Here is a 26974-nt window from a genome sequence, read left to right on the forward strand (position 1 = left end):
CAATTCGGGGTAACGAACTATAAGTAAGGAGCGAGCCGACTCAATAGTAGCCGAAACTCTAAAAAAGGAATTTTGATACCAATAGATACATCTAAAGAATCAAATTTTTATAATGATTTCAAATCTATAAATTTTATCAAGTTTAGATATACCCATCGAAAGTTACGTGCCTGAGAAAATTTGCCTTATTTTTGAAAAAAGGGGAAAACATCCCCTAAAAGTCATACAACCTTAATGAAAATACACAGTCAGATTCAGCGTATCAGAGAACCCCACTGTAGAAGTTTCAAGCTCCTATCTGCAAAAATGTCGAATTTTGTATTTTTTGCCAGAAAGATCACAGATGTGTATTTATTTATTTTTTTGTTTTTTTTTCCAGGGGTGATCGTATCAACCCAGTGGTCCTAGAATATCGCGGGAGGGCTCATTCGAATGAAAAATTAAAAGTTCTAGTGCCCTTTTTAAGTGACCAAAAAATGGAGGGCAACTAAGCCCCCTCCAACGCTCATTTTTTCCCAAAGTCACCCGATCAAAATTTTGAGATGTTTATGTTGTTCAACATGGTCGAAAAATATAATAACTATGTCTTTGAAGATGACTTAATCCCCCACTGTCCCGAGGGAAGGATTGCAAGTTATGAACTTTGCCCAATGTTGACATATAGTATTGTTTATTGGGAAGTATACTGACGTCTTCAGGGGGGATTTTTTCAGGGGGAAACTTTGACTCTTTCTCACAAATCTATTTCTTTAAACAATAAAGTACTTTATCGTAAAGAGCGAGGTGTTGAGGAATTCTCAAGAAAGGACAGGAACTTTCTTTTTACAAACTAGCGAAATGTCATAAGTTTTTTTTTCTTGAAATTTTGAGTGAGCTAAAGCCGGGGGCTTTCTCCGGTAGAAATTTTGCAAAATCGGCAGAAATTTAGCAAATTCTTGATTTCTACAGAAAATTCAGAATAAATCAAGTAGCGATTCGGTAAAATTTACGAAGATCCCCCCCCCAGTGAAATGAGGCTCGGGACGCCCCTGGCTAAAGCTTAAACAGATTAAAGTACCTCAAATGGCATTCTTCCACAAACCATGAAATACAGAAGAACACCCAATGCCCATATATCTACACCTTGCCCAATGTACGTATCTTCTGTAAACAGCTCTGGTGCAGCGTACGGGGGAGATCCACAAAAAGTATCCAACGCTTCCTGTAAGGACTTTAGGCATGTTGTGAAGCCAAAGTCCCCCAACTTCAAGCAGTTTTTCTCATATATAAATACATTTTCTGCTTTGATATCACGGTGAACGATTCCTCGGTCATGCTAAAAATATAGACACTTTTCATAATAGTTAATTGGTCATTGTTCATAGGCCTATTTGGTTATTGATCAATAATTGGTCACGCTAAAAAATCATATATAGAAATGCTCGAAAAATCTAATTCTCAAATACCTTGGATCGAATATGGGGATGGATGATTTACCCTATTGTCCTTCATTATTATTAGGATCTATAAATTGCTTTAGTTTAATTTAAAATAATATAAATTTTATTTTATTTAATTCAAAATAAAGGGTAGTAATCCCCTCTTATTAGGAGAAATTTGGGCAAAGTTATTAGAAAAAACAAGTATTTATTGATAACTACATAAGGAGGAGGAATAGGAATTACTTTTACTCCTCCAAGATTGGCTCGATAACCCCTTTCCACTACAAAAGAGGTAACTGTAAAAAAAGGATTAAATTCCACTAAATTTGTTGCAATGAAGGTAGCTATCAAGTCCAGCAATGCTGATAAGTTTCACTTGAGTATAAAGTGGTACGGATTAATAGTGAGTTAAACAGACGGATTTTTAAAGTTATTAATTAGAAAAACTTTTCCACAAAATGAGTTTTTCAAAGAAAAGTAAAGAACTCCATTCAACAAAAATGAGCAAAAATAAAATCAAATAATCTACCAAGCGTGAATCTACTGCAAATCAGCATCGATAAATAAATGAAACCCAAAAAGAACAGAAATTACAATAAATAACCGAGTCCAACTCAAAACGAGCACAAATTAACATAAGTTGGGCGCAAAACCCCTATGCCTTCCCAAAGCCAGAATAAAAGTTGCACTTTACTGAAAAAATACAAATGAATGTGCATTGTCAGTTTAATATACATATATTGATATTTAGTAATCAAAATATAAAAAAAAATTGATTTATTAAAGTTATAAAAGTACAAACATTTATATTTTTTGGTAAAGTGCAAATTTTGTTCTGGCCTTGGGAAGGCATAGGGGTTTTAAAAAGGGCACTAGCCCTTTGAATTTCCAATCGAATGAGCCTGTTTTGAAGTTTCTACGTCAACGTCTTCTATAAAATCCTTTTATGCCCCCAGGGTATAACTTAAAACCCTTGCCCTGAGGGTTGTGGGGGAGTGTCCTCCTCAAAAACATATTTTCTATCTGGAAATCAACTACGTTTAACAAAACGGCTATCTCAAAATTTTGATTGGATGTGATTGGGGGACTGATGAGTGTGGGGGGGGGGATAGTTGCCCTCCAATCACTTTCGACTATTAAAAAGGGCACTAGCCCTTTGAATTTCCAATCGAATGAGCCTTTTTTGAAGTTTCTACGACAACGCCTTCTGTAAAAACCTTATATGCCCCAAGGGCATAACTTAAAACCCTTGCCCTGAGGGTTGTGGGGGAGTGTCCTCCTCAAAAACAAATTTTCTATCTGGAAATGAACTACGCTAAAAAAATGGCTATCTCAAAATTTGAATTGGATTTGTTAGGGGGAATGATGGGCGTGGCGGGGGGCTAGTTGCCCTCCAATCACTTTCGCCTATTAAAAAAGGCACTAGCCCTTTGAATTTCCAATCGAATGAGCCTGTTTTTAAGTTTCTACGACAAAGCCTTCTATCAAACCTTATATGCCCCCAGGGCATAACTTACAACCCTTGCACTCAGGGCTCTGAGGGGGTTATCATCCTAAAAGACAAAATTTCCAGAACTTTCAACTACGTTGAACAACATATCTCAATTTTGGATATCTCAACATTTTAATTCGATGTGTTTGGGAAAATTGTGGGCGTGAGAGGGGCGTTAGTCGCTATCCCATCACTTTCAAGTATTAAAAAAGGCACTAGCCCTTTCAATTTCCATTCGAATGAGCCCCTTTGAAGTTTCTTCGACGATGCTTTCTATGAAAACCGTAAATGCCCCCAGGGCATAACTTAAAACCTTTGCCCTGAGGGGTGTGGGGTTGTCATCCTTAAAGATCTAATTTCCAAAACTTTCAACTACGCTGAACAAAATGGCTATCTAAAAATTTTGATTGGATGTGTTTGGGGAGAAGGTGGCCGAGAGAGGGAGGTTAATTGACCTCAAATCACTTTCGAAAATTAAAAAGGGTACTACCCCTTTGAATTTCAAATCGAATGAGCCCTTTTTCAAGTTTCTGCGACAAAGATTTCAATAAAAACCTTATATGCCCCCAGGCCATAAATTATGATCCTTGCCCTGAGGGTTGTAGGGGAGTGTCCTCCTCAAAAATATGTTTTGTATCTGGAAATCAACTACCCTGAACAAAATGGATATCTCAAAGTTTTTATAGGATGTGTTTGGGGGAATGATGGGTGTGGGGGGGGGCTAGTTGCCCTCCAATCACTTTCGACTATTAAAAAGGGCACTAGCCCTTTGAATTTCCCGTCGAATGAGCTTTTATTGAAGTTTCTAAGACAACGTCTTCTTTAAAAACCTTATATACCCCCAGGGCATAAATTAAAACCCTTGCCCTGAGGGATATGGGAGAGTGTCCTCCTCAAAAACATATTTTCTATCAGGAAATCAACTACGCTGAACAAAATGGCTATCTCAAAATTTTTATTGGATGTGTCTGGGGGAATGAAGGGCGTGGGGGGGTCTAGTTGCCCTCCAATCACTTTTGACTATTAAAAATGGTATTAGCTCTTTGAATTTCCAATCGAATGAGCGTGTTTTGAAGTTTCTACTACAACATCTTCTATAAGAACCTTATATGCCCCCAGGGCATAACTTACAACCCTTTCCCTGATGGTTGTGGGGGAGTGTCCTCCTCAAAAACATATTTTCTATATGGAAATCAACTGCGCTGAACAAAATGGATATCTCAAATTTTTGATTGGATGTATTTGGGGGAATGATGGACGTGGGGGGGGGGGTGGATAGTTGCCCTCCAATCACTTTCGACTATTAAAAAGGGTACCAGCCCCTTGAATTTCCAATCGTATGAGCCTGTTTTGAAGTTTCTACGACAACGCCTTCTATAAAAACCTTATATGCCCCTAGGGCATATCTTAAAACCCTTGCACTGAGGGTTGTGGGGGAGTGTCCTCCTCAAAATCATATTTTCTATTTGGAAATAAACTACGCTGAACAAAATTGTTATCTCAGAATTTTGATTGGATGTATTTGGGGGAATGATGGGTGTCGAGTGGGGGGGGGGCTAGTTGCCCTCCAATCAATTTCGACTATTGAAAAGGGTACTAGCCCTTTGAATTTCCAATCGAATGAGCCTGTTTTGAAGTTTCTACGACAACTCCTTCTATAAAAACCTTATTTGCCACCAGGGCATAACTTAAAACCCTTGCCCTGAGGGTTGTGGGGGAGTGTCCTCCTCAAAATCATATTTTCTATTTGGAAATCAACTACGCTGAACAAAATAGTTATCTCAGAATTTTGATTGGATGTATTTGGGGGAATGATGGGCGTCGAGTGGGGGGGGGGGCTAGTTGCCCTCCAATCAATTTCGACTATTAAAAAGGGTACTAGCCCTTTGAATTTCCAATCGAATGAGCGAGCCTGTTTTGAAGTTTCTACGACAACGCCTTCTATAAAAACCTTATTTGCCACCAGGGCATAACTTAAAACCCTTGCCCTGAGGGTTGTGGGGGAGTGTCCTGCTCGAAAACATATTTTCTTTCTGCAAATCAACTATACTGAACAAAATGGGTATCTCAAAATTTTGAGTGGATGTGTTTGGGGGAATGATGGGCGTGGGGGGGGGCTAGTTTCCCTCCATTCCCTGACTATTAAACATGGTACTAGCCCTTTGAATTTCCAATCGAATGAGCCTGTTTTGAAGTTTCTACGACAACGCTTTCAATAAAAAACTTATATGCCCCAGGGCATAACTTAAAACCCTTGCCCTGAGGGTTGTGGGGGAGTGTCCTCCTCAAAAACATGTTTTCTATCTGGAAATCAACTACACTGAACAAAATGGCTATCTCACAATTTTGATTGGATGTGTTTGGGGCAATGATGGGCGTGGGGGGCTAGTTGCCCTCCAATCAATTTCGACTATTAAAAGAGCACTAGCCACTCCAATTTCCAATCGAATGAGCCCTTTTCGAAGTTTCTACGACAACTCCTTCGATACAAAGTGCCTGAGTATGGAGAAAAACAAAAAAAAAACACATTGTTTCCACATCGTTCTTTACTTAGGCAGCGCTAGCGCGCTGCCTATGATCGACAATATCTAGCTTTTCCAGATTGGTAGCAGACCCTTGAAGCTGGAATTTGCCAGGCCAAATTTCGGCCTGATGAATTTCGAATGATCATTGTTGAAAAATATGAGGCTGAATAGGTGGACAAAGTTATTTTTTCTTATGTTTTTTTTTCCAGTGCTTCACGTAATTTAGGTACCAGTCTTTTGATTATTAGCCTTTTGTTGGAAGTGCTATACGTGGTTGGGTGATTCAAAGGTTTAAAATAGACAAAGCATTCAAAATTTCGGACTAGTTCTCCATTAGTTTTTATCCGAGCAACTGTTTACCCAGGATCTCGAGATACCAAAATGTTCTTGATTTTAATTGTATTTATGGCCATGGTCGCATCCAGAACTTTGTTTTGGGGGGTGTTTTACAAAAAAAAATATTTTCGGGGGGGGAGGGGTACAAAAAAATTTAAAACGCATCAAAAATTTATTTATATTCAGTTTTGTTACGTTTTTACGAGTCAGGGAAACATTTTTTTTTGCATTTCCTCCCCCCGCTTCCTCGCTCCTGGATACGGCTTCGCTTATAGCCATTCCAAAGGCGCTCTTGAAGAAGTTGTTCTAGACCATCATATTTAACAATATTGTCGGCATATGCCAGTTTATCAAATAGTTTTCCGTCAGTCGCTGGGCTGTCGACAGTTTCAGCAAGAGATAGCCTAAAGCTGTGATTAGAATGAGTCAAACATTTATGGAGACAAAAAAAAAAAAAAAAAACCGTGAAACACCTGATGGTGTAAAAAATCCGTTTTTCAGTCCCTGGAGCCGATCAGGAAAACCCTATTTTTTTGGGATTCTAGAGTGCAACAAAATTTGCCCAAGTCCCTGTCTCCAAACCATGTCAATAACCTGTTTAAAATCAATGAAGAGTAATAGTAATAGTAAAAGTAATACTATTAATTAGTGCTATTAATTAATAGTAATAGTATTAGTAATAGAAGAGTAATAGTCTTTCGTGCGCTTGATGTGTTTTTCCATAAGCTGCCGGGTTTAAATCTTGTTTTTGTATTTTATAATATCACATCCCCCTTTATTATACTTCCCAAATTTAAGTGTTGCACTACAAAACTATGGTAATGATATTACTAATGACAACATAGGTAAGTGTTGCACTACACAACTATGGTAATGACATTACTAATAACAACATAGGACAACATAGGTAAAAACATAGGTAATGACATTCCTTCCTGAAAAATTCATTCCTTTAACTATTTATGGAAGGGCATTGAAATGGCAAAGATGAATTTTTGGGTCAAAATTTTCAGGTTTTCCCCGAAGGGGTTTTCGGAAAAAAATCTTTTCATAAGGGAATGCCCACTCTTCCTTTGCAGATAAGCACAGTAACGTAATATTTTTTGTCACGCCTAAAATATTTAAGTAGCAAGAGAGGAGCTGTCACCCTGCAGTACCCATTTTGTATACTTAGTCAAAATATATTTATCCTGATGATGGGTGGTAAGGGGGTAAATTCTCCTTCTTCATATAGGATGCTGTACTTCAGCGCTCCCTAAACAATGAGAAATTTTCCCCTTGGCCAGTTCATATAGAATGGGTGGTTGTAAAACTTCGGAGGGAGCTCTTTCGACTGGAAATTGGAAGTTGACTTACTTGACTTAAGGCTCCTGCCGAGTTTTTCCTCAGTGCCCATTTTTGCCAACTATCCCTACGTAAACCCCTAAGACATACGATCGAAATTTTGGGATATTCATTTTCTCAGAATTGTGAAAAGGTCTAAAAATATGCTTAAGTATACATAATAAGAACCACAGAACCTGTGGCAGGGACCAAGACGAATTCAAATTACCAATTATTTAAATATAGCCTATATAATGGAAAAAGAAGGGCTTGTTTGATGCTGGGTGTGTGATCAGCACCAAAATCGCAAGAATCCGTTTCATGCTTAAAATAAAACCAAACGTGTTGTTTTTAGAGGAGAAGGGGGTAAGCAGGGGCCCGAAAATGGGCCAAAGAAGATTTACCACTGATCAGTTTTAAACACAGAGCCTTAAGTTCTTTGGCCAAGAAATCTTAATCTCCATAAAAATTGTTCTGGGGAATGAACCACCTGCTAAAACAAGGATTAAAGACTAGGCCTACCAGCTCGAAAATTATATCCTTAACCTCTTGGGCTAAGGGATTCCATTTCAGAAGACAAAATAGAAAAAAACCATTGATTCCCCCCAAAACAATGCAAAACATTGTTCCCCACATTGCATCGATGGGGTGTTCCTTGAAATTTGGAAGGGGACACAATCGACTGGAAACGGAAATATTAGTGCACTTTTAAATAGCCAAAAGTGATTTGAGGGCACCCAGTCTCCCTCCTTTGCCTTTTTTTGTTACGTGGCCCCTTACAATCCTTATGGTTGTTCAATCTAAATTTTGAAATAGTCACTTTGTTCAAAAACGTCAAAATATTTAATAACCTTGACTTCATTGTCGATAGTACCTCCACTGCACCAAGGGTAAGGGGGAACTCTGAAAACAGGACACGTTCTTTAGTAAATAGATAGACGCTTATGCATCCGAGCTTTCATTATAAGCAGCGCGCTAGAGCTGCCTAAGTAAAGAAGGATGTTGGCACAATGTGTTTTTATTCCTCCATACCCGGGCACTTCGTATCGAAGGAGTTGTCGTAGAAACTTCGAAAAGGGCTCATTCGATTCGAAATTAGAGTGGCTAATGCCCTTTTTAATAGTTGAAAGTGATTGGAGGGCAACTAACCCCCCCCCACGAAAATCATTTCCCCAAACATATCCAATCAAAATTTTGAGATAGCCATTTTGTTCAGGGTAGTTTATTTTCAGATAGAAAATATGTTTTACAGGAGAACACTCCCCCACAACCCTCAGGGCTAGGGTTTTAAGTTATGCCCTGGGGGGATATAAGGGCTGTATAGAAGGTGTTGTCGTACAAACTTCAAAAAACGCTCATTCGATTGGAAATTCAAAGGGCTAATGCCCTTTTTAATAGTCGAAAGTGATTGGAGGGCAACTACGCCCCCCAACGACCATCATTCCCCCAAACACATCCAATCAACATTTTGAGATAGCCATTTTGTTCAGCGTAGTTGATTTCCAGATAGAAAATATCTTTTTGAGGAGGACACTCCCCCGCAACCCTCGAGGCAAGGGTTTTAAGTTATGCCCTGGGGGCTTGCGTCCAAGTCAACGGCAAACGGAGCACGACATTTGGCATCAAAACCGGTGTACGACAAGGGTGTGCCGCCGCCCAAGAACTGTTCAATTGCGTGATAGACCATGTGATGACACGAACAACAAATCGCCTGCCCTTTGGTCTGCAGTTTGGAGATCGCAATCTGACGGACGCTGACTTCGCAGATGATCTTGGTTTCGTTGCTGACTCGATCAACCAGTTGACTGACGCTCTGGTAGTCCTGCAGGAAGAGGCAGCAAAAGAGGGGCTGAACATAAACTGGCTTAAGAAGAAGATAATGGCAATTGAGCCCCCAAGCCCAGTCTCGCCCCCTGAGAACATAACTGTTTGCGGAGCTCCTTTTGAAGTTGTAAAGAACTTCACTTATCTTGGCTCTGTGCTGTCTAATGTCAGCTCTAAAGCGGAAGAGGTGTGCAGCCGAGTTTCAAAAACCTCGTCTATCGTCAGAAGGCTCAACAATCTCTGGAGAATGCCACATATATCTAGGCGCACGAAGATGCGAATTTCTAATGCAACCGTAAGCTTGGTTCTCCTCTATGAAGCAGAAACCTGGCCTCTCAAACCAACAATCCTCGGCATGATAAACGTCAGCCAGACGAAACAGCTCCGTCGGATTGAGGGACTTCGATGGGACAATTTTGTAAGCAACGCTCGCACTCACCTCCCAAGTGCCATTCTCCGTCCAAATAATGCACCGTACTCTCAGATGGTTCGGACACCTCCTGCGCATGCCGAAAACAACCCCAGCCCGAATAGTCTATACGATTTTGACGCTAAAGCTCATGGCTGGTCTCTCCCGAGGGGCAGACCTAAGACAAGGTGGACGGTTAGCCTCAACAAATTCCTTGAGATAGCTAACATTGCTGTCGACGAGGCCCCACTAATAGCATCAGACCGGTCAGCCTGGAGGAGCAGAGTGGCGACGCTCTCTACGCCGCCCCCAATGCGGCAGGAGCCTTAAGTCAAAGTAAGTCAAGTCATATAAGGTTTTTATAGAAGGTGTTGTTGTAAAAACTTCAAGAAAGGCTTATCCGACTGGAAAATCAAAGGGCTAGTGCCTTTTTTAAGAGTCGAAAGTAATTGGAGGGTGACTACCCCCCCACGCCAATAATTCACCCAAGAACATCCAATCAAAATTTTGAGATAGCCATTTTGTTCAGCGTAGTTGATTTTCAGATAGAAAATATGTTTTTGAGGAGGACACTCCCCCAGAACCATCGGGGCAAGGGTTGTAAGTTATGCCCTCGGGGTATATAAGGTTTTATAGAAGGCGTTGTCGTAGAAACTTCAAAAAAGGCTCATTCGATTGGAAATTCAAAGGCTAGTGCCCTTTTTAATAGTTGAAAGTAATTGGACGGCAAAAAACCCCCCTTTCACGCCCACCTTTTCTCCAAACACATCCAATCAAAATTTTGGGATAGCCATTTTGTTCAACGTAGTTTTAAGTTCTGCAATTAGGTCTTTGAGGATGACAACCCCCTCACAGCCCTCAGGACAAGAGTTGTAGGTTATACCCTGGGGGCATATAAAGTTTTTATAGAACGCGTTGTCTCAGAAACTTCAAAAAGGGCTCATTCGATTAGAAAGAGAAATGGCTTGTGCCCTTTTTAATAGTCGAAAGTAATTGGAAGGCAACTAACACCCCTTCCACGCCCACCATTTCCCCAAACACATCCAATCAAAATTTTATAGATAACCATTTTGTTCCCCGCAGTTAAAGTTAAGGAAATTATACCTTTGAGCAGGACACTCCCCCCACAGTCTTCAGAGGGTTATAAGTTATGCCATGGGGGTATATAAGTTTTTATTGAAGTCTTTGTCGTAGAAACTTGAAAAAGGGCTCATTCGATTTGAAATTCAAAGGTCTAGTGCCTTTTTTAATAGTCGAGGGCAACTAGCCCCCCTCTCTAGCCCATCATTCCCCCAAACACATCCAATCAAAATTTTGAGATAGCCATTTTGTTCAGCGTAGTTGATTTCCAGATAGAAAACATGTTTTTGAGGAGGACTCTCCCCCCAAAACCCTCAGGGCAAGGGTTTAACGTTATACCCTGGGGGAATATAAGGTTTTTATAGAAGGTGTTGTCGTAGAAACTTCAAAAAAGGCTCATTGGATTGGAAATTCAAAGAGTTAGTGCCCTTTTTAATAGTCAAAAGTGATTGGAGGGCAACTAGCCCCCCCTCGCCCATAATTTTTCCAGAAACATCCAATCAAAATTTTGAGATAGCCATTTTGTTGAGCGTAGTTGATTTCCAGATAGTCAATATGTTTTTGAGGAGAACACTCCCCCAGAGCCCTCAGGGCAAGGGTTTTAAGTTATGCCCTGGGGGCACATAAGGTTTTTATAGAAGGCGATGTCGTAGAAACTTCAAAACAGGCTCATTTGATTGGAAATTCGAAGGGCTAGTGCCCTTTTTATTAGTCGAAAGTGATTGGATGGCAACTAGCCCCCCCCCCCCACGCCCATCATTCCCACAAACACATCCAATCAAAATTTTGAGGTAGCTATTTTGTTTAGTGTAGTCGATTTCCAGATAGAAAACATGTTTTTGAGGAGGACACTCCCCCACGACCCTCAGGACAAGGGTTCTAAGTTATGCCCTGGGGGCATATAAGGCTTCTACAGAAGGTGCTGTCGTAGAAACTTCAAAACAGGCTCATTCGATTGGAAATTCAAAGGGCTAGTGCGCTTTTTAATAGTTGAAAGTGATTGGAGGGCACCTAGCCCCCTCCCCCCCAATACGCCATCATTCTCCCAAACACAACCAATCTAAATTTTGAGATAGGCATTTTGTTCAGAGTTGGCTAGTTGATTTCCAGATAGAAAATATATTTTTGAGAAGGACGCTCCCCCACAACACTCAGAGCAAGGGTTTTAAGTTACGCCCTGGGGGCATATAAGGTTTTTATAGAAGGCGTTGCCGTGAAAACCTCAAAATAGGCTCATTCGATTGTAAATTCAAAGGGCTAGTGCCCTTTTTAATAGTCAAAAGTGATTGGAGGGCAAACTGACCCCCTCCTCCCACGCCCATCATTCCCTCAAAAATATCTAATCAAAATTTTGATATAGCTATTTGTTCAGCGTACGCTAGTTGATTTCCAAATAGAAAATATTTTTTTTAGGAGGACGCTCCCCCACAACCCTTCCCCACATAAGGTTTTTACAGAAGGCGTTGTCGTAGAAACTTCAAAGCAGGCTCCTTCGACTGGAAATTCAAAGGCTAGTGCCCTTTTTATTAGTCGAAAGTGATTGGAGGGCAACTAGGCCCCCCCCCCACACGCCGATCAATCCCCAAGCGCATCCAATCAAAATTTTCTTCAGTGTAGTTGATTTCCTGATAGAAATATGTTTCGAGGAGAACACTCCCGCACAACCCTCAAGGCAAGGGTTTTAAGTTAAGCCCTGGGGGCATATAAGGTTTTTATAGAAGGCGTTTTCGTAGAAACTTCAAAACAGGCTCATTCGATTGGAAACTCAAAGGGCTACTGCCCTTTTTTATAGTCAAAAGTGATTGAAGGGCAACTAGCCCCCCCCCCCCGCCCATCATTCCCCCAAACACATCCAATCAAAATTTTAAGATACCCATTTTGTTCAGCGTAGTTGATTTCCAGATAGAAAATATGTTTTTCAGGAGGACACACCCCCGCAACCCTCAGGGCAAGGGTTTTAAGTTATGCCCTGGGGGCATATAAGGTTTTAATAGAAGGCATTGTTGTAGAAACTTCAAAAAAGCTCATTCTATTGGAAATTCAAAGGGCTAGTACCCTTTTTTATAGTCGAAAGTAATTGGAGGGCAACTAGCCCCCCCCCCCCACACCCATCATTCCCCCCAAATACATCCAATCAAAATTTTGAGATAGCCATTTTGTTCAGCGTAGTTGATTTCCTGATAGAAAATATGTTTTTGAGGAGGACAAACCCCCACCATCCTCAGGGCAAGGATTTTAGGTTATGCCCTGGTGGCAAATAAGGTTTTTATAGAAGGCGTTGTCGTAGAAACTTCAAAACAGGCTCATTCGATTGGAAATTCAAAGAGATAGTACCTTTTTTAATAGTCGAAATTGATTGGAGGGCAACTAGCCCCCCCTCCACGCCCATCATTCCCCCAAAAACATCCAATCAAAATTCTGAGATAACCATTTTGTTCAGCGTAGCTGATTTCCAGATAGAAAATATGTTTTTGAGGGGGACACTCCCCCATAACTATCAGGGCAAGGGTTTTAAGTTATGCCCTGGGGGCATGTAAGGTTTTTATAGTAGGCGTTGTCGTAAAAACTTCAAAACAGGCTCAATCGATTGGAAATTCAAAGGGCTAGTACCCTTTTTAATAGTCGAAAGTGATTGGAGGGCAACTAGCCCCCCCCACGCCTTTCATTCCCCCAGACACATCCAATGAAAATTTTGAGGTAGCCATTTTGTTCAGCGTAGTTGATTTCCTGAAAGAAAATATGTTTTTGAGGAGGACACTCTCCCATATCCCTCAGGGCAAGGGTTTTAATTTATGCCCTGGGGGTATATAAGGTTTTTAAAGAAGACGTTGTCTTAGAAACTTCAATAAAAGCTCATTCGACTGGAAATTCAAAGAGCTAGTGCCCTTTTTAATAGTAGAAAGTGATTGGAGGGCAACTAGCCCCCCCCCCCCCACCCGTCATTCCCCCAAACACATCCAATAAAAATTTTGAGATATCCATTTTTTTCAGTGTAGTTGATTTCCAGATAGAAAACGTATTTTTGAGGAGGACACTCCCCTACAACCCTCAGGGCAAGGATCATAAGTTATGCCCTGGGGGCATATAAGGTTTTTTAGAAGGCGTTGTCGTAGAAACTTCAAAATAGGCTCATTCGATTTGAAATTCAAAGGGCTAGTGCCCTTTTTAATAGTCGATAGTGATTGGAGGGCAACTAGCCCCCGCCCATCATTCCCCCAAACACATCCAATCAAAATTTTGAGATAGCTATTTTGTTAAGCGTAGTAGAATTCCAGATATAAAATATGTTTTTCAGGGGGACGCTCCCCCACAACCTTCAGGGCAAGGGTTTTAAATTATGCCCTGGGGGTATATAAGGATTTTACAGAAGGCGTTGTCGTAGAAACTTCAAAAGGGGCTCATTTGATTTGAAATTCAAAGAGCTAGTGCCCTTTTTAATAGTCGAAAGCAATTGGAGGGCAACTAGCCCCCCCCCCACTTATTACTCCCCCTAACACATCCAATCAAAATTTTGAAATAGCTATTTGTTCAGCGTACGCTAGTTGATTTCCAGATAGAAAATATGTTTTTGATGAGGACACTCCCCCACAACCCTCAGGGTAAGGGTTTTAAGTTATGCCGTAGGGGCATATAAGGTTTTTATAGAAGGCGTTGTCTTAAAAAATTCAAAAAAGACTCATTCGATTGGAAATTCAAAGGCCTTTTGACCTTTTTAATAGTCGAAAGCAATTGGAGGGCAACTAGACCTCCCCCGCCCATTACTCCCCCAAACACATCCAATCAAAATTTTGAGATAGCCATTTTGTTCAGCGTAGTTGATTTCCAGATAGTAAATATATTTTTGATGAGGATACTCCCCCACAACCCTCAGGGCAAGGGTTTTAATTTATGCCCTGGGGGCATATGAGGTTTTTATAGAAGGTGTTGTCGTAGAAACTTCAAAAAAAGCTCATTGGATTGGAGACTCAAAGGGCTGATGCCCTTTTTAATAGTCGAAAGTGATTGAAGGGCAACTAGCCCCCCCCCCCCGCGCCCCTCATTCCCCCATCATTCCACAAGGGTTTTAAGTTATACCCTGGGGGCATATAAGGTTTTTATAGAAGGCATTGTCGTGGAAACTTCAAAATATGCTCATTCGATTGTAAATTCAAAGGGCTAGTGCCCTTTTTAATAGTCAAAAGTGATTGGAGGGCAAACTGAACCCCCCCCCCCCACGCCCATCATTCCCCCAAAAACATCTAATCAAAATTTTGAGATAGCTATTTGTTCAGCGTACGCTAGTTGATTTCCAGATAGAAAATATGTTTTTGAGGAGGACACTCCCCCACAACCCTCCCCCACATAAGGTTTTTATAGAAGGTGTTGTCGTAGAAACTTCAAAACAGGCTCATTCGATTAGAAATTCAAAGGCGTAGTGCCCTTTTTAATAGTCGAAAGCAATTGGAGGACAACTAGACCCCCCCCCGCCCATTACTCCCCCAAACACCACCAATCAAAATTTTGAGATAGCCATTTTGTTTAGCGTAGCTGTTTTTCACATATAAAATATGTTGTTGAGGAGGACACTCCCCCACAACCCTCAGGGCAAGGGTTGTAAATAATAAAACACAGCAGGTGCAGCCGTTTGGCATAGACCTTGCTGGAAGAGTTCTTTCAGACGTCGACTTTGCCGACGACGTAGCGCTAATATGCGAAAACTTTAGTGACCTCAAAACTACACTGGAAACACTGGCCTCTGCGGCTGAGAAAATTGGTCTGAAAATAAATTGATCGAAGACCAAGATAATACCCATTGAGAAAACGCCATCCAACCCCCTGTCATCTGTGGAAATTTGTGATCAAACTATAGAGGTAGTCAAGCAGTTTACCTACCTTGGTTCAATTGTCTGCTGAAACGGATGCCTATATGCCGAAATATCAGCAAGAGCGGCAAAAGCAAACTCTGTCTTCGGTCACCTTCTAAAAACAGTGTTCCATAAACCCCAGATCAGCCGCCTCACCAAAGCACGAATGTATTCTGATTCGGTTGCCAGCGTTATGCTCTATTCTGCCGAGACTTGGTCGCTGACTCAGACACAGACGCTGAACACCTCCGAAAAATCGAACACTCCCGATGGTCCGACAGGGTACGAAATTCGGAAATCCTCATGTCCTTCAAACTCCCACCCCTGTCCGAGCAGCTTGAGTCTCGCTCGCTGCGTTGGTATGGTCATCTGCTCCGTCTGCCTGCCCAAACACCCGCCCGGCTCATCTTCGATTTCGACCCAGCTGCAAACAGCTGGAGGCGTCCTAGGGGAAGACCACGCACCAGATGGGCGGACGTCATCCGGGATCGGCTCGCCTCCAGAAACATCAACCTGGCTGAAGCGACAACCCTCGCCCTGAGCCGACCACTCTGGAGAAGACTGACCGCGCTGAGGACTGGTTCCCTCTACGCTGGCGACGCTGCCGAGCAAGAGCTTTAAGTAAGTAAGTAAGTGTTTGGGAGAATGAGGGGCGTGGGGGGGGGGCTAGTTGCCTCCAATCACTTTTGACTATTGAAAAGAGTACTAGCCCTGTGAATTTTCAATCGAATGAGCCTGTTTTGAAGTTTCTACGGCAACGCCTTTTATAAAAACCTTATATGCCCCCAAGGCATAACTTGAAACCCTTGCCCTGAGGGTTGTGGGGGAATGTCCTCTTCAAAAACATATTTTCTATACGGAAATCAACTACGCTGAACAAAATGGCTATCTCAATTTTTGATTGGATGTGTTTGGGGGAATGATGGGCGAGAGAGGGGGGCTAGTTGCTCTCAAATCACTTTCGACTACTAAAAAAGACACTAGACCTTTGAATTTCAAATCGAATGAGCCCTTTTTCAATTTTCTACGACAATCAGTTCAATAAAAACTTATATACCCCCAGGGCATAACTTCTAACCCTTGCTCCGAATACTGTGGGGGGATTTTCCTGCTCAAAGGTATAATTTCCTGAACTTTAACTGCGTGGAACAAAATGGCTGTCTCTAAATTTTGATTGGATATGTTTGGGGAAATGGTGGGCGTGGAAGGGGTGTTAGTTGCCTTCCAATTACTTTCGACTATTAAAAAGGGCACAAGCCATTTCAATTTCTAATCGAATGAGCCCTTTTTGAAGTTCCTACGACAACGCGTTCTATAAAAACTTTATATGCCCCCAAGGCATTACTTACAACCCTTGTCCTGAGGGGGGTTACAATCAACTACGCCCTCCTTTTTCCCAAACACATCCAATCAAATTTTTGAGATAGCCATTTTGTTCAACTTAGTTTTAAGTTCTGGAAATTAGGTCTTTGAGGATGACTACCCCCCTCACAGCCCTCAGGACAAGGGATGTAAGTTGCGCCTTTGGGGCATATAAAGTTTTTATAGAACGTGTTGTCGTGGAAATTGTCGTAGAAACTAGACTCCCCCCCCCGCCCAGCATTCCCCCAAAGACATCCAATCAAAATTTTCAGATAGCTATTTTATTCAACATAGTTGAAAGTTTTGGAAATTATGTCCTTAAGGATGAAAACCCCTCCCCCCACAGTCCTCAGGGCAGGGGTTGTAAGTTATGTCCTGGGGACATATAAAGTTTTATTGAAATCGTTGTCGTAGAAACTTCAAAAGGGCTCATTCAATTGGAAATTGAAAGGGATAGTGCCTTTTTTTATTGTTGAAAGTGATTGGATAGCGACTAACGCCGTCTCATGCCCACCATTTTCCCAAACACATCGAATTATTATTTTGACATATCCATTTTGTTTAACGTAGTTGAAAGTTCTTAAAATTTTGTCTTTTAGGATGATAACCCCCTCAGAGCCCTCTGTGCAAGGGTTGTAAGTTATGCCCTGGGGGTATACAAAGTTTTTATTGACAGCGTTGTCGTAGAAACTTCAAAAGGGCTCATTCAATTAGAAATTGAAAGGGCTAGTGCCTTTTTTAATAGTTGAAAGTGATTATCATAGGCAGCGCGCTAGTACTGCCTAAGTAAAGACCGATGTGGCCAAAATGTTTTTTTTGTTTTTTTTTTCCTCCATACCCGGGCATTTTGTATCGAAGGAATTGTCGTAGAAACTTCGAAAAGGGCTCATTCGATTGGAAATTGGAGTGGCTAGTGGCCTTTTTATAGTCGAATCACATCCAATCAAAATTTTTAAATAGCCATTGTGTTCAGCATAGTTAATTTCCAGATATAAAATATGTTTTTGAGGAGGACACTCCCCAACAACCCTCGGGCAAGGGTTTTAATTATGCCCTGGGGGCATATAAGGTTTTTTATAGAAGGCGTTGTCGTAGAAACTTCAAAACAGGCTCATTCGATTGGAAATTTAAAGGGCTAGTGCCCTTTCAATAGTCGAAAGTGATTGGACGGCACCTAGCCCTCCCCCTCACGCCCATTATTCGCCCAAACACATTCAATCTAAATTTTGACATAGGCATTTTGTTCAGCGTAGGCTAGTTGATTTCCAGATAGAAAATATGTTTTTGAGGAGGACACGTCCCACAACCCTCAGGGCAAGGGCTTTAAGTTATGCCCTGGGGGCACATAAGGTTTTTATAGAAGGTGTGTCGTAGAAACTTCAAAACAGGCTTATTCGTTGGAAATTCAAAGGGCTAGTGCCCTTTTTAATAGTCAAAAGTGGTTGGAGGGCAACTATCCCCCCACGCCCATCATTCCCCCAAGCACATCCAATCAAAATTTTGCTGAAGAAATTTGCTGAAAAAATACAAATGAATGTGCATTGTCAGTTTAATATACATGTACTGATATTAAGTAATCAAAATGTTAATATAATTTGATTTATTAAGTTTATAAAAGTAAAAGCATTTATATATTTTTTCAGTAAAGTGCATATTTTTTTCTGGCCTTGGGAAGGCATAGGGGTTTTGCGCCCAACTTATGTTAATTTCTGCTCGTTTTGAGTTTGACTCGGTTATTTATTGTAATTTCTGTTTGTTTTGGGTTTCATTTATTTATCGATGCTGATTTGTGGTATTTTCGCGCTTGGTAGATTATTTGATTTTATTTTTGCTCATTTTTTGTTTAATGGAGTTCTTTACTTTTCTTTGAAAAACTTATTTTGTGGGAAAAGTTTTTTTTAATTAATTTTACATACAATATCGCGGGGAATGGCTTGTTGCATCGATTTGGAACTATGTCCAGGATATACAAATGGTCTATCTGCAATATCCCATGAATGGCAGGGGTTGAGCTGAAACCTTTTGAATCATTGGAGGAGCAGGCAAGGTGCCCGGTCACCAGTCGTCTGTGACTGGTCGCCTTTCAACCGGTAAACTGTTCTTTGGTCAACCGGAATGTTTCTAACTACAATTCATTTTTATTTATTTATTTCTTTTATCATTAATTATTCTTTTGTTTTGTTTTTAGGAGAGGGGATAAGGATGGCTGGTAGTGATTGTGTATGCAGGGTTTTATAAAGGGTAATGTCTACCCATACAAGTTTTGTAAACATCAGGTTTTGTTGTTAATGTGCTTTATTTCTTTTAATAAAACCCTTTTTTCTAAAAAAAACTTTCTTATTATCTACGGTGCAATTTATAATTCATTTAAGGTTGAATAGTGAAGTAAATCAAAAGACACTAAGTGATACAAGGTTATCAAATATCATATCGGTAATGTCTGTGGAATTACGTAATAGCTGTGTAATAGCTGAAAATTTCTTGAACTTTAAGGGTTCAAAACGGTCGTTAAGTTTTGACACGGGAGGGAGGATTCAGAGAGAGGATGGGCCTAAAACTTTTTTTTGATGATTTACCAATACGTTTTTGCACTACAAGAATCTATGGAACCTATGATTTATTTAAAATTGATTAGCGAGGTAAATCAAAAGACACTATGCTTTGTCAGGTAATAAGAATACTGTTTCTGCAATACTCTGGGAAAGACTTTGGGGGCAAAATTGACAATTTTAGTTGTCTTTAAGGAGGGGGGAATGAAGCTTGAGCCAGGGCTCAAGGGAGGAGGCAGGGGGAAAGGAATATTCCCAGTGAAGTAAGAATTTAGACCTAAGACTTGATGTGTACCCAGGTAGTCAAAATAGGGTACGTGTATTATCTCTGGAACAGCTCGGAGGGTCAAATCAAAACTTTCAGAGGGTGCTGTGAGGACAAGCTGACCTTAAACTTTGGCTTGTGAGGGGAGCAAAGGTAAATAAAAAGAAACTATGAACTCAGAATATAAAAATGACCTATCTGCAACATTCCGTCAACGACAGGGAGGATCGAGCTAAGACTCTTGAAATATTGGGGGAGTAGGCCTGTCGACTTCGTATTTTGTGTTAGAAAGGAAACAGCTATCTTGGGGATGACTCGGGGCTCAAGTTAAAGTTTCAGGGGGCGTTTGGGAGAGGCAAGTGGAATTCAAATATTACATTTGGGGGAAGAAACAACACTAACAAAAAATTTGGTTTTTTAAACATTCAATTATCCGAAAAAACGCCGACAATTTGTCCTTGAAAGCTTGGAAATTACATCCGTAAGCTACTGGACCAAGGAAATCCTTGAAAAACAAACTAGAGAGAAATTAAGTACTGCACATATACACATTTGGAAATTTATTAAGATGTCCTAGAAGCATGTATGTTAATAAGAAATTCGAAACTAGTAAAAAATATAATGAGACCTTACAATCTACTGAAACAAATTGATTTACCATATATTCCACTGCAGATACTAGCTGGAGAAATCCCAATCTCGCCTCATTTTCGGGTAGAGCTCCACCAGTCATTATCTGATTATATAGTTCTCCACAAGGAGCATAATCCATAACTAAATGGACACGACTCAATGTCTCAACAACTTCAAATAATCTATAAGGAATTATAAATTATTATACACCAATCACTCAAATCTAAAAAGTAAGACAAATTAAATGAAACAATTCGATCTGGAATGAAATAGCTAAGCAAATCAGCTTATTTGTCTCTTAGTTAAGACTTAAAGGTACTTATAGTATTTTTTTTCAATTGACACATTCGTTATGTCACTCAATGTAGATTACTTTCAGTTATTTGTATTGAAAATTGTATTTTTAAGTTAAAAGTGCAACAGAAACAGTTAAAATCTCGTTAATCAGCAATTCTCAATAATCAGAAAATTATAGAAATCAGAAATAAGCAAAAATCAGACTAACTTAATCCTTTCTGAATTGTTTCATCATAAATGAGGTCTGTTTCACAATATGTATTGTTTCAACTTTTATATGGGAAAAGTGTTTTTTACTATTATTTGTAAATACAATTTACTTTAAAGTCTTAACCACTTAATACTTCGACTTTTAAGACTTCGTTATTGATGAGCTCTACAATGATTTTGATTTGGTCTGTTTACAGGAGCATCTTCTTACAGACTTTAGCATCAACGTTTTGCGTCGGAGCCTTCATCATGATGCGTTTTTTACTACTGCCAGAACTACAAGAGGCCGCCCGTCCGGCGGGCTAGCTTGTGTTTTTAAGCGCAATCCTAATTTGGTTTCGCCGGTGATTTTTTTACTCGGATGAGTTTTTTTGGCTGTTCGTATGGGCACTATAATTTTCATTAATTTTTAAGTTAAAAGTGCAACAGAAACAGTTAAAATCTCGTTAATCAGCAATTCTCAATAATCAGAAAATTATAGAAATCAGAAATAAGCAAAAATCAGACTAACTTAATCCTTTCTGAATTGTTTCATCATAAATGAGGTCTGTTTCACAATATGTATTGTTTCAACTTTTATATGGGAAAAGTGTTTTTTACTATTATTTGTAAATACAATTTACTTTAAAGTCTTAACCACTTAATACTTCGACTTTTAAGACTTCGTTATTGATGAGCTCTACAATGATTTTGATTTGGTCTGTTTACAGGAGCATCTTCTTACAGACTTAAGCATCAACGTTTTGCGTCGGAGCCTTCATCATGATGCGTTTTTTACTACTGCCAGAACTACAAGAGGCCGCCCGTCCGGCGGGCTAGCTTGTGTTTTTAAGCGCAATCCTAATTTGGTTTCGCCGGTGATTTTTTTACTCGGATGAGTTTTTTTTGGCTGTTCGTACGGGCACTATAGTTTTTATTAATTCTTATCTGGCTAGATATGCTAAAGCTCGTAACATGTTGAAGTTTTTAGTGGAAAAAATTCTTTCTATTTCTCTAGATTATATGATTATTGGTGACTTCAATACGGATATAAATAACTCAAGAGTAAGAAGTAATTTTTTGTTAGATTGCCTTCCATCTTATCATATTATACCCAACTCATCCGTTTTCTTACATTCACCATTCAGGCAGTAAGAGCAATATTGATCACATTATTTGCTCACCTAGTATTACTACATCAATAGTGTTTGTACATCCTGAAGAACAAGACTTAGACCATCTCCCTATCTCTCTTACTCTTACGCTGCAAGTATTACTCCCTGCAAGTATTTGTAAAGTACCCTGGTCTTGAAAATGGTTTGAAAAAAGTAATAGGAAGAAAGCTGATGTTCCTCTCTATGCGTTTACACTAACAAGCCTGCTGCCTGCTATACGAGTTCTCTATCATCTGCTCCAGAGCTCTATACAAGTGAATTTCAAAAAGAAGCTGGATTGCTATTATAATCAAATAATTAAATGTCTAAAAGATACCGAGGTAGTTGCAGTGCCGCTGCAACGTGATAGATGTGGTACGCAAAAACCTATTTTGTCTTTAGATCCTAATTTAAAAACTTTGAAAAATAAAGATAAATTTTGGTTAAGAGCCTGGAATGAATGTGATAGACCTCCTTATGGAATTGTATCTGACCTTAAGCGTAAGACGCGCAGTGAATATAAAAAATATCTTAAGTCAATGCGTTATTGAGGTATGGATTTTCCAGTGTCAAAGAGAGAATGGCGAAAAGTTATTAATTCTGAGTCGATTAGAAGTGATGTCTTCCTGCATCTGCTTGGCATGGCCATTACTCGTCTATTTTTTCTAATTTTAATTACCGTGTGCATTCTTTGTATACTCATTCTCTTTCTGCTATTTTTAGTACCCCTCTATCCCAGCGTCTTTGTGTTCCAATTTCTCTTTCATCCGTAGTTGAAGCAATTAAGGAACTTAAATCAGATAATGTTGATAATGAGGGTATATCTAGATTTCACCTTTTATTAGATTGTTCCCCCCTTATTGACCATATACACCTACTTCTCCAGATGTGTATTTGTACTTCTAGTGTACCGGATAGTTTTTTGTGTGGTACTGTCTCTTCAATTTTAAAGAAGGGAAATTCTCCTTTAATTTGCTCTTCTTGCCGACCTATTACTGTCTCTTGCACTTTTAGTAAAGTTCTTGAGCATGTAGGCTATTACTACCTTTTATGACTAATAATATGCTTGAGAGAGATAACCAGTTTGGATTTAAGCCCGGATTAGGTTGTCAACACGCACATCGTGTGTTATCTTCTTTGCTCCTTGAAAATTCTTCTAAGGGAAGGAGTATATATTTTTGTACTTTAGATTCATCAAAAGCTTTTGATAGTGTATGTCATAGTCAACTTTTTTCTGCTCTTCGTGGTTGCAGTGTCAATTAAACGGTTATTTTGCTTCTTCAGTTACTGGTACTCTAATTCTTTTCTTCAGCTGAAATCTGTGCCAGCATCTATTATTAAATTGAAAAGAGGTTTAAGGCAAGGTGGAGTTTTATCTCCGACCAAGGGCGGATCCAGAATGTTTTTTCAGGGGGGGGGTTCTAATTTTTGACTCAGTTTTCGACTAATTTTACTGATTTTTTACCTAGGTTTTACTAATTTTCGACTTATTTTCAACTCGGTCAAATATTTCGGGGGAGGGGGGGTTCAAACCGGGCAACCCCCCCCCCTTGGATACGGCTTTGTCTCCGACCCTATTTAATTTATGTATTTCTGGAGTTCTGGCAAAGATATCGGCTACCTATCTCTCCGGTTTTTCTGATGTTTCATACCTGGCTTACGCTGATGATCTGCTTCTTATAAGCCATACTAAAACTGGTTTATCTAATATGGTTTCTTGTGTTGCCACTTCTTTTTCAGACATAGGCTCTTAATGTAGATAAATGTAAATTTCTTTCTTTTAATAACACTTCTAGTACTTCCCTTCGCTGTAGTGGGTTTACTATCCCTCTCGTAGATTCTCTTCGATGGCTCGGTATTTCTATTACTAATAGTCTTCCGAGCTTGCGCCAGCGCACAGTCTCAGATATTAATATGAAAATTAAATAAGGATATGCTAAGATTGTTGCCAATAGAGATAAATATAATAAACTCGCTTTGGCCAAGCTCTACTCAACTTTTTGTGACCATTCATTTCTTTTTGCTTCTGGAATTTTTCTCCTTCTTAAGAAAAATGAGTTAAGAAGAATCTGGATATATTATTTTAGATTTTGTAAATTTTTGTTGTTTCTTCCACCTTGGACCAAAAACCGGGTAATTATTAATAAGTTTCTTGTTTCTAATATTACTGAAAAACGGGAAGCACTACACAGAAAACTTTCAAATATTGCTTGTATTCATTTTTTTCCGCACCATCACCTTATCAGTTTTTTTCAGTCGTAAGTTTTTTTCTTTTATTTGTTTAGCTGTGTTTCTCTGTTTGGTCACTCTACATTTTTTAGTATTGTAAAGAGTGAGTAAAAATCAAATAATAATAATAATAATGACACCTTGTGTCCATATTTCTGCATATTACTGCTTATTAGATTCTGCAAGTTGTGAGTTTTTTCTCTCTTCTTCTTTTCCCCCTCCTTTCATGTTATTTCTTTTTTGTTTTACTTTCTTTTAAATTTTTATGTTTTACTCTGTAACTGATAATCTTTGATTTCTATACTGATTTGTGTTGCATTTTATGTGTTTTTCCTCGTGATACTCCACGTATTGTACCTCTGTACAGTGTGGGTTAGAAATAAATAAATAAATAATAATAATAATAATAATAATAATAATTTATGTTTTTTAATTTTGAAATGTTTCTATGAATATTATAAGAGATAAATTTTTTTTTTATTTTGCATTGAATTGTTATTTTGATTTGCTTTCTGAATTTTGTTATAATTAAATCTTTGTATTGTATTTTTATTGTAGAAAAATCCTCTCATTATTACGTTTCGTAAAACATATTGTCTAAAATTGAATATTAACAAACCAACTTTTAACTGAATTTTCTCAATTTTCTCCTCGGTTTCCTAAGTGTGTCATTTTATTATTCTGCAGCATGGTTAATCTTCACATACTTTAAGGGAATTAAATAAATAAAAAAGTTTTTTTTTAACTGAAAGTAAGGAGCGACATTAATACTTAAAACGAACAGAAATTATTCCGTATAAGAAAGGGGCTGCCCCCTCCTCAACCCCTCCATCTTTACGCTAAAGTTTTTTATTGTTTAAAAAAACATAAGTTGTGAGATAGAGTCAAACTTTGGCGTAAAAGAGTGAGGGGTTGAGGAGGGGGCAGATATACGGAATAATTTCTGTTCGGATCTTATTGTTGGTGTATGAGGAATTTGGATATTTAGAGAACTACGGAGTTGATAATTTGACCGATCAGAAACAAAAGAAGAGGTAAACCTAAGGGACCTAGGAATATCACCATGGAGCTGAAGAAAAGGGAAAGACGCACAGGAAAGAATATAAAGTTTTTTAATATCAAGTAACGGTTTAGTTGCCGAACAATTTACATCCTGGATAATATTTATAGCTTTATCATAAGCATTCGAAAGCGGTTTGAGAAAAGAAGGGAAAGTAGACATCCAAATGACTGAACAATAGGAAACATAAGAATGAATTAAGCTATGAAATAGGATTCTTAGAATTGGTCCTGAAAATATATATTTTAGTTTTCTTAGGATATCGAGGTTTCTGCATACATTCATTTTAATCAAATCAATATGGTGTTTAAAAGATAAATTTTCATCTATGAGGATACCTAGGAAACGGACATGGCCATCCTTTGGTCTACTAATAAAGTCTTTGGATATATGAATTTCAGATAATTAAGGACAAGCCTGGGATATACGGGAAAAAACTAAAAGACTAGTCTTAGAAACATTTAAGGCAAGAGAGTTAGCATCAAACCAAATTGAAATTCTCTCAAAGAGGTCCACTAACGTGTACGACCCACATCCTCTGTTCTCCCAGAAGTAATAAGGGTGGTATCATCGGCAAAAGTAACAAGAGAATCCGAGGTATGCAAACTATAGTTATGGGTAAGGGAGACTGTTGGATGACATAGACGACAGCAATAAAGCGGATTTTTATTTCTAACTGCAAAAATTAGGTCATTTATATAAATTAAAAACAGTGCCGGCCCTAAAACTGACCCTTGAGGGGGGTTAGTTGCCCTCAAATCACTTTTGACTATTGAAAAGGTCACTAGACCTTTGAATTTCCAGTCGAATGAGCCCTTTTTCTAGTTTCTAGGACAAAGATTTCAATAAAAACTTATATGCCAGCTGGGCATAACTTATAACCCTTTCCCTGAAAACTGTGGGGGGAGTGTCCTGCTCAAAGGTATAATGTCCTGAACTTTGAACTGCGTGGAACAAAAAGGCTATCTCAAAATTTTGATTGGATGTGTTTTGGGAAATGGTGGGTATTGAAGGGGTATTAGTTGCCTTTCAGTCCCTTTCGATTATTAAAAAGGGCACTAGCCGTTTGAGTTTCCAACCGAATGAGCCCTTTTTTAAGTTTCTACGACAACACATTCTATAAGAACCTTATGCACCCCCAGGGCAAAACTTACAGCCCTTGCCCTGAGGGCTGTGGGGGGGAGGGGTTGTCATCCTCAAAGACTTAATTTCCAGAACTTTTAACTACGTTGAACAAAATGGCTATCTTAAAATTTTGATTGGTTGTGTTTTGGGAAATCGTAGGCGTGGAAGGCGTGTTAGTTGCCTTCCAATCACTTTCGACTATTAAAATGGGCAACAGCCACATTGATTTCCAATTAAATGAGCCCTTTTCGAAGTTTCTACGACATCCTCTTCGATATGAAGTGCCCTGATCTAAAGGAAAAAAATTATAAATAATACATTGTGCCAACATCGTTTTTATATGCCCCCAGGGAATAACTTACAACCCTTGCCTTGAGGGTCTTGGGGGAGTGACCTCCTCAAAAAATATTTTCTATCCAGAAATCAACTACGCTAATGAAAATGGCTGTGGGGGAGTGTCCTCCTCAAAAACATAATTTCTATGTGGAAATCAACTACGCTGAACAAAACGGCTATCTCAAAATTTTGATTGTATGTGTTTGGGGAAAAGGTGGGCGTGGAAGGGGTGTTAGTTGCCTTCCAATCACTTTCGAATATTAAAAAGGACACAAGCCACACCGATTCCCAATTAAATGAGCCCTTTTTGAAATATCTACAACAACATAATATAAGCTTTATATGCCCCCAGGGCATAACTTTCAACCCTTGAACTGAGCGCTTTGATTGGCTTATCATCCTAAAAGACCTAATTTCCAGGACTTTCGACTACGTTGAACAAAATGGTTATCCCAAAATTTTGATTGGATGTGAATTGGGAAATGGTGGGCATGAGAGTGGGGTTAGTTGCCCTTCAATCG

At 39.3% G+C, this 26974-nt stretch overlaps 1 protein-coding gene across 1 annotated transcript in view; it reads right to left on the reverse strand.

Moving 5' to 3' along the window:
- LOC148944091 (serine/threonine-protein kinase NIM1-like) overlaps window positions 1–26974 on the reverse strand; it is a 127331-nt gene that overhangs the window by 21372 nt on the left and 78985 nt on the right. Inside the window, exons 5-6 of the mRNA XM_089100632.1 lie at window positions 20089–20245; window positions 1058–1315 (exon numbers count right to left, since the gene is read on the reverse strand). Coding sequence (XP_088956758.1) covers window positions 1058–1315; window positions 20089–20245 — 415 coding nt within the window. The remainder of the gene's footprint in view (window positions 1–1057; window positions 1316–20088; window positions 20246–26974) is intronic.

This window comes from Artemia sp. Qi Xiang Cuo, chromosome 14, assembly GCF_049724085.1.
Source record: "Artemia sp. Qi Xiang Cuo chromosome 14, ASM4972408v1, whole genome shotgun sequence".
In the NCBI taxonomy this organism is placed as follows: Eukaryota; Metazoa; Arthropoda; class Branchiopoda; order Anostraca; family Artemiidae; genus Artemia; species Artemia sp. Qi Xiang Cuo.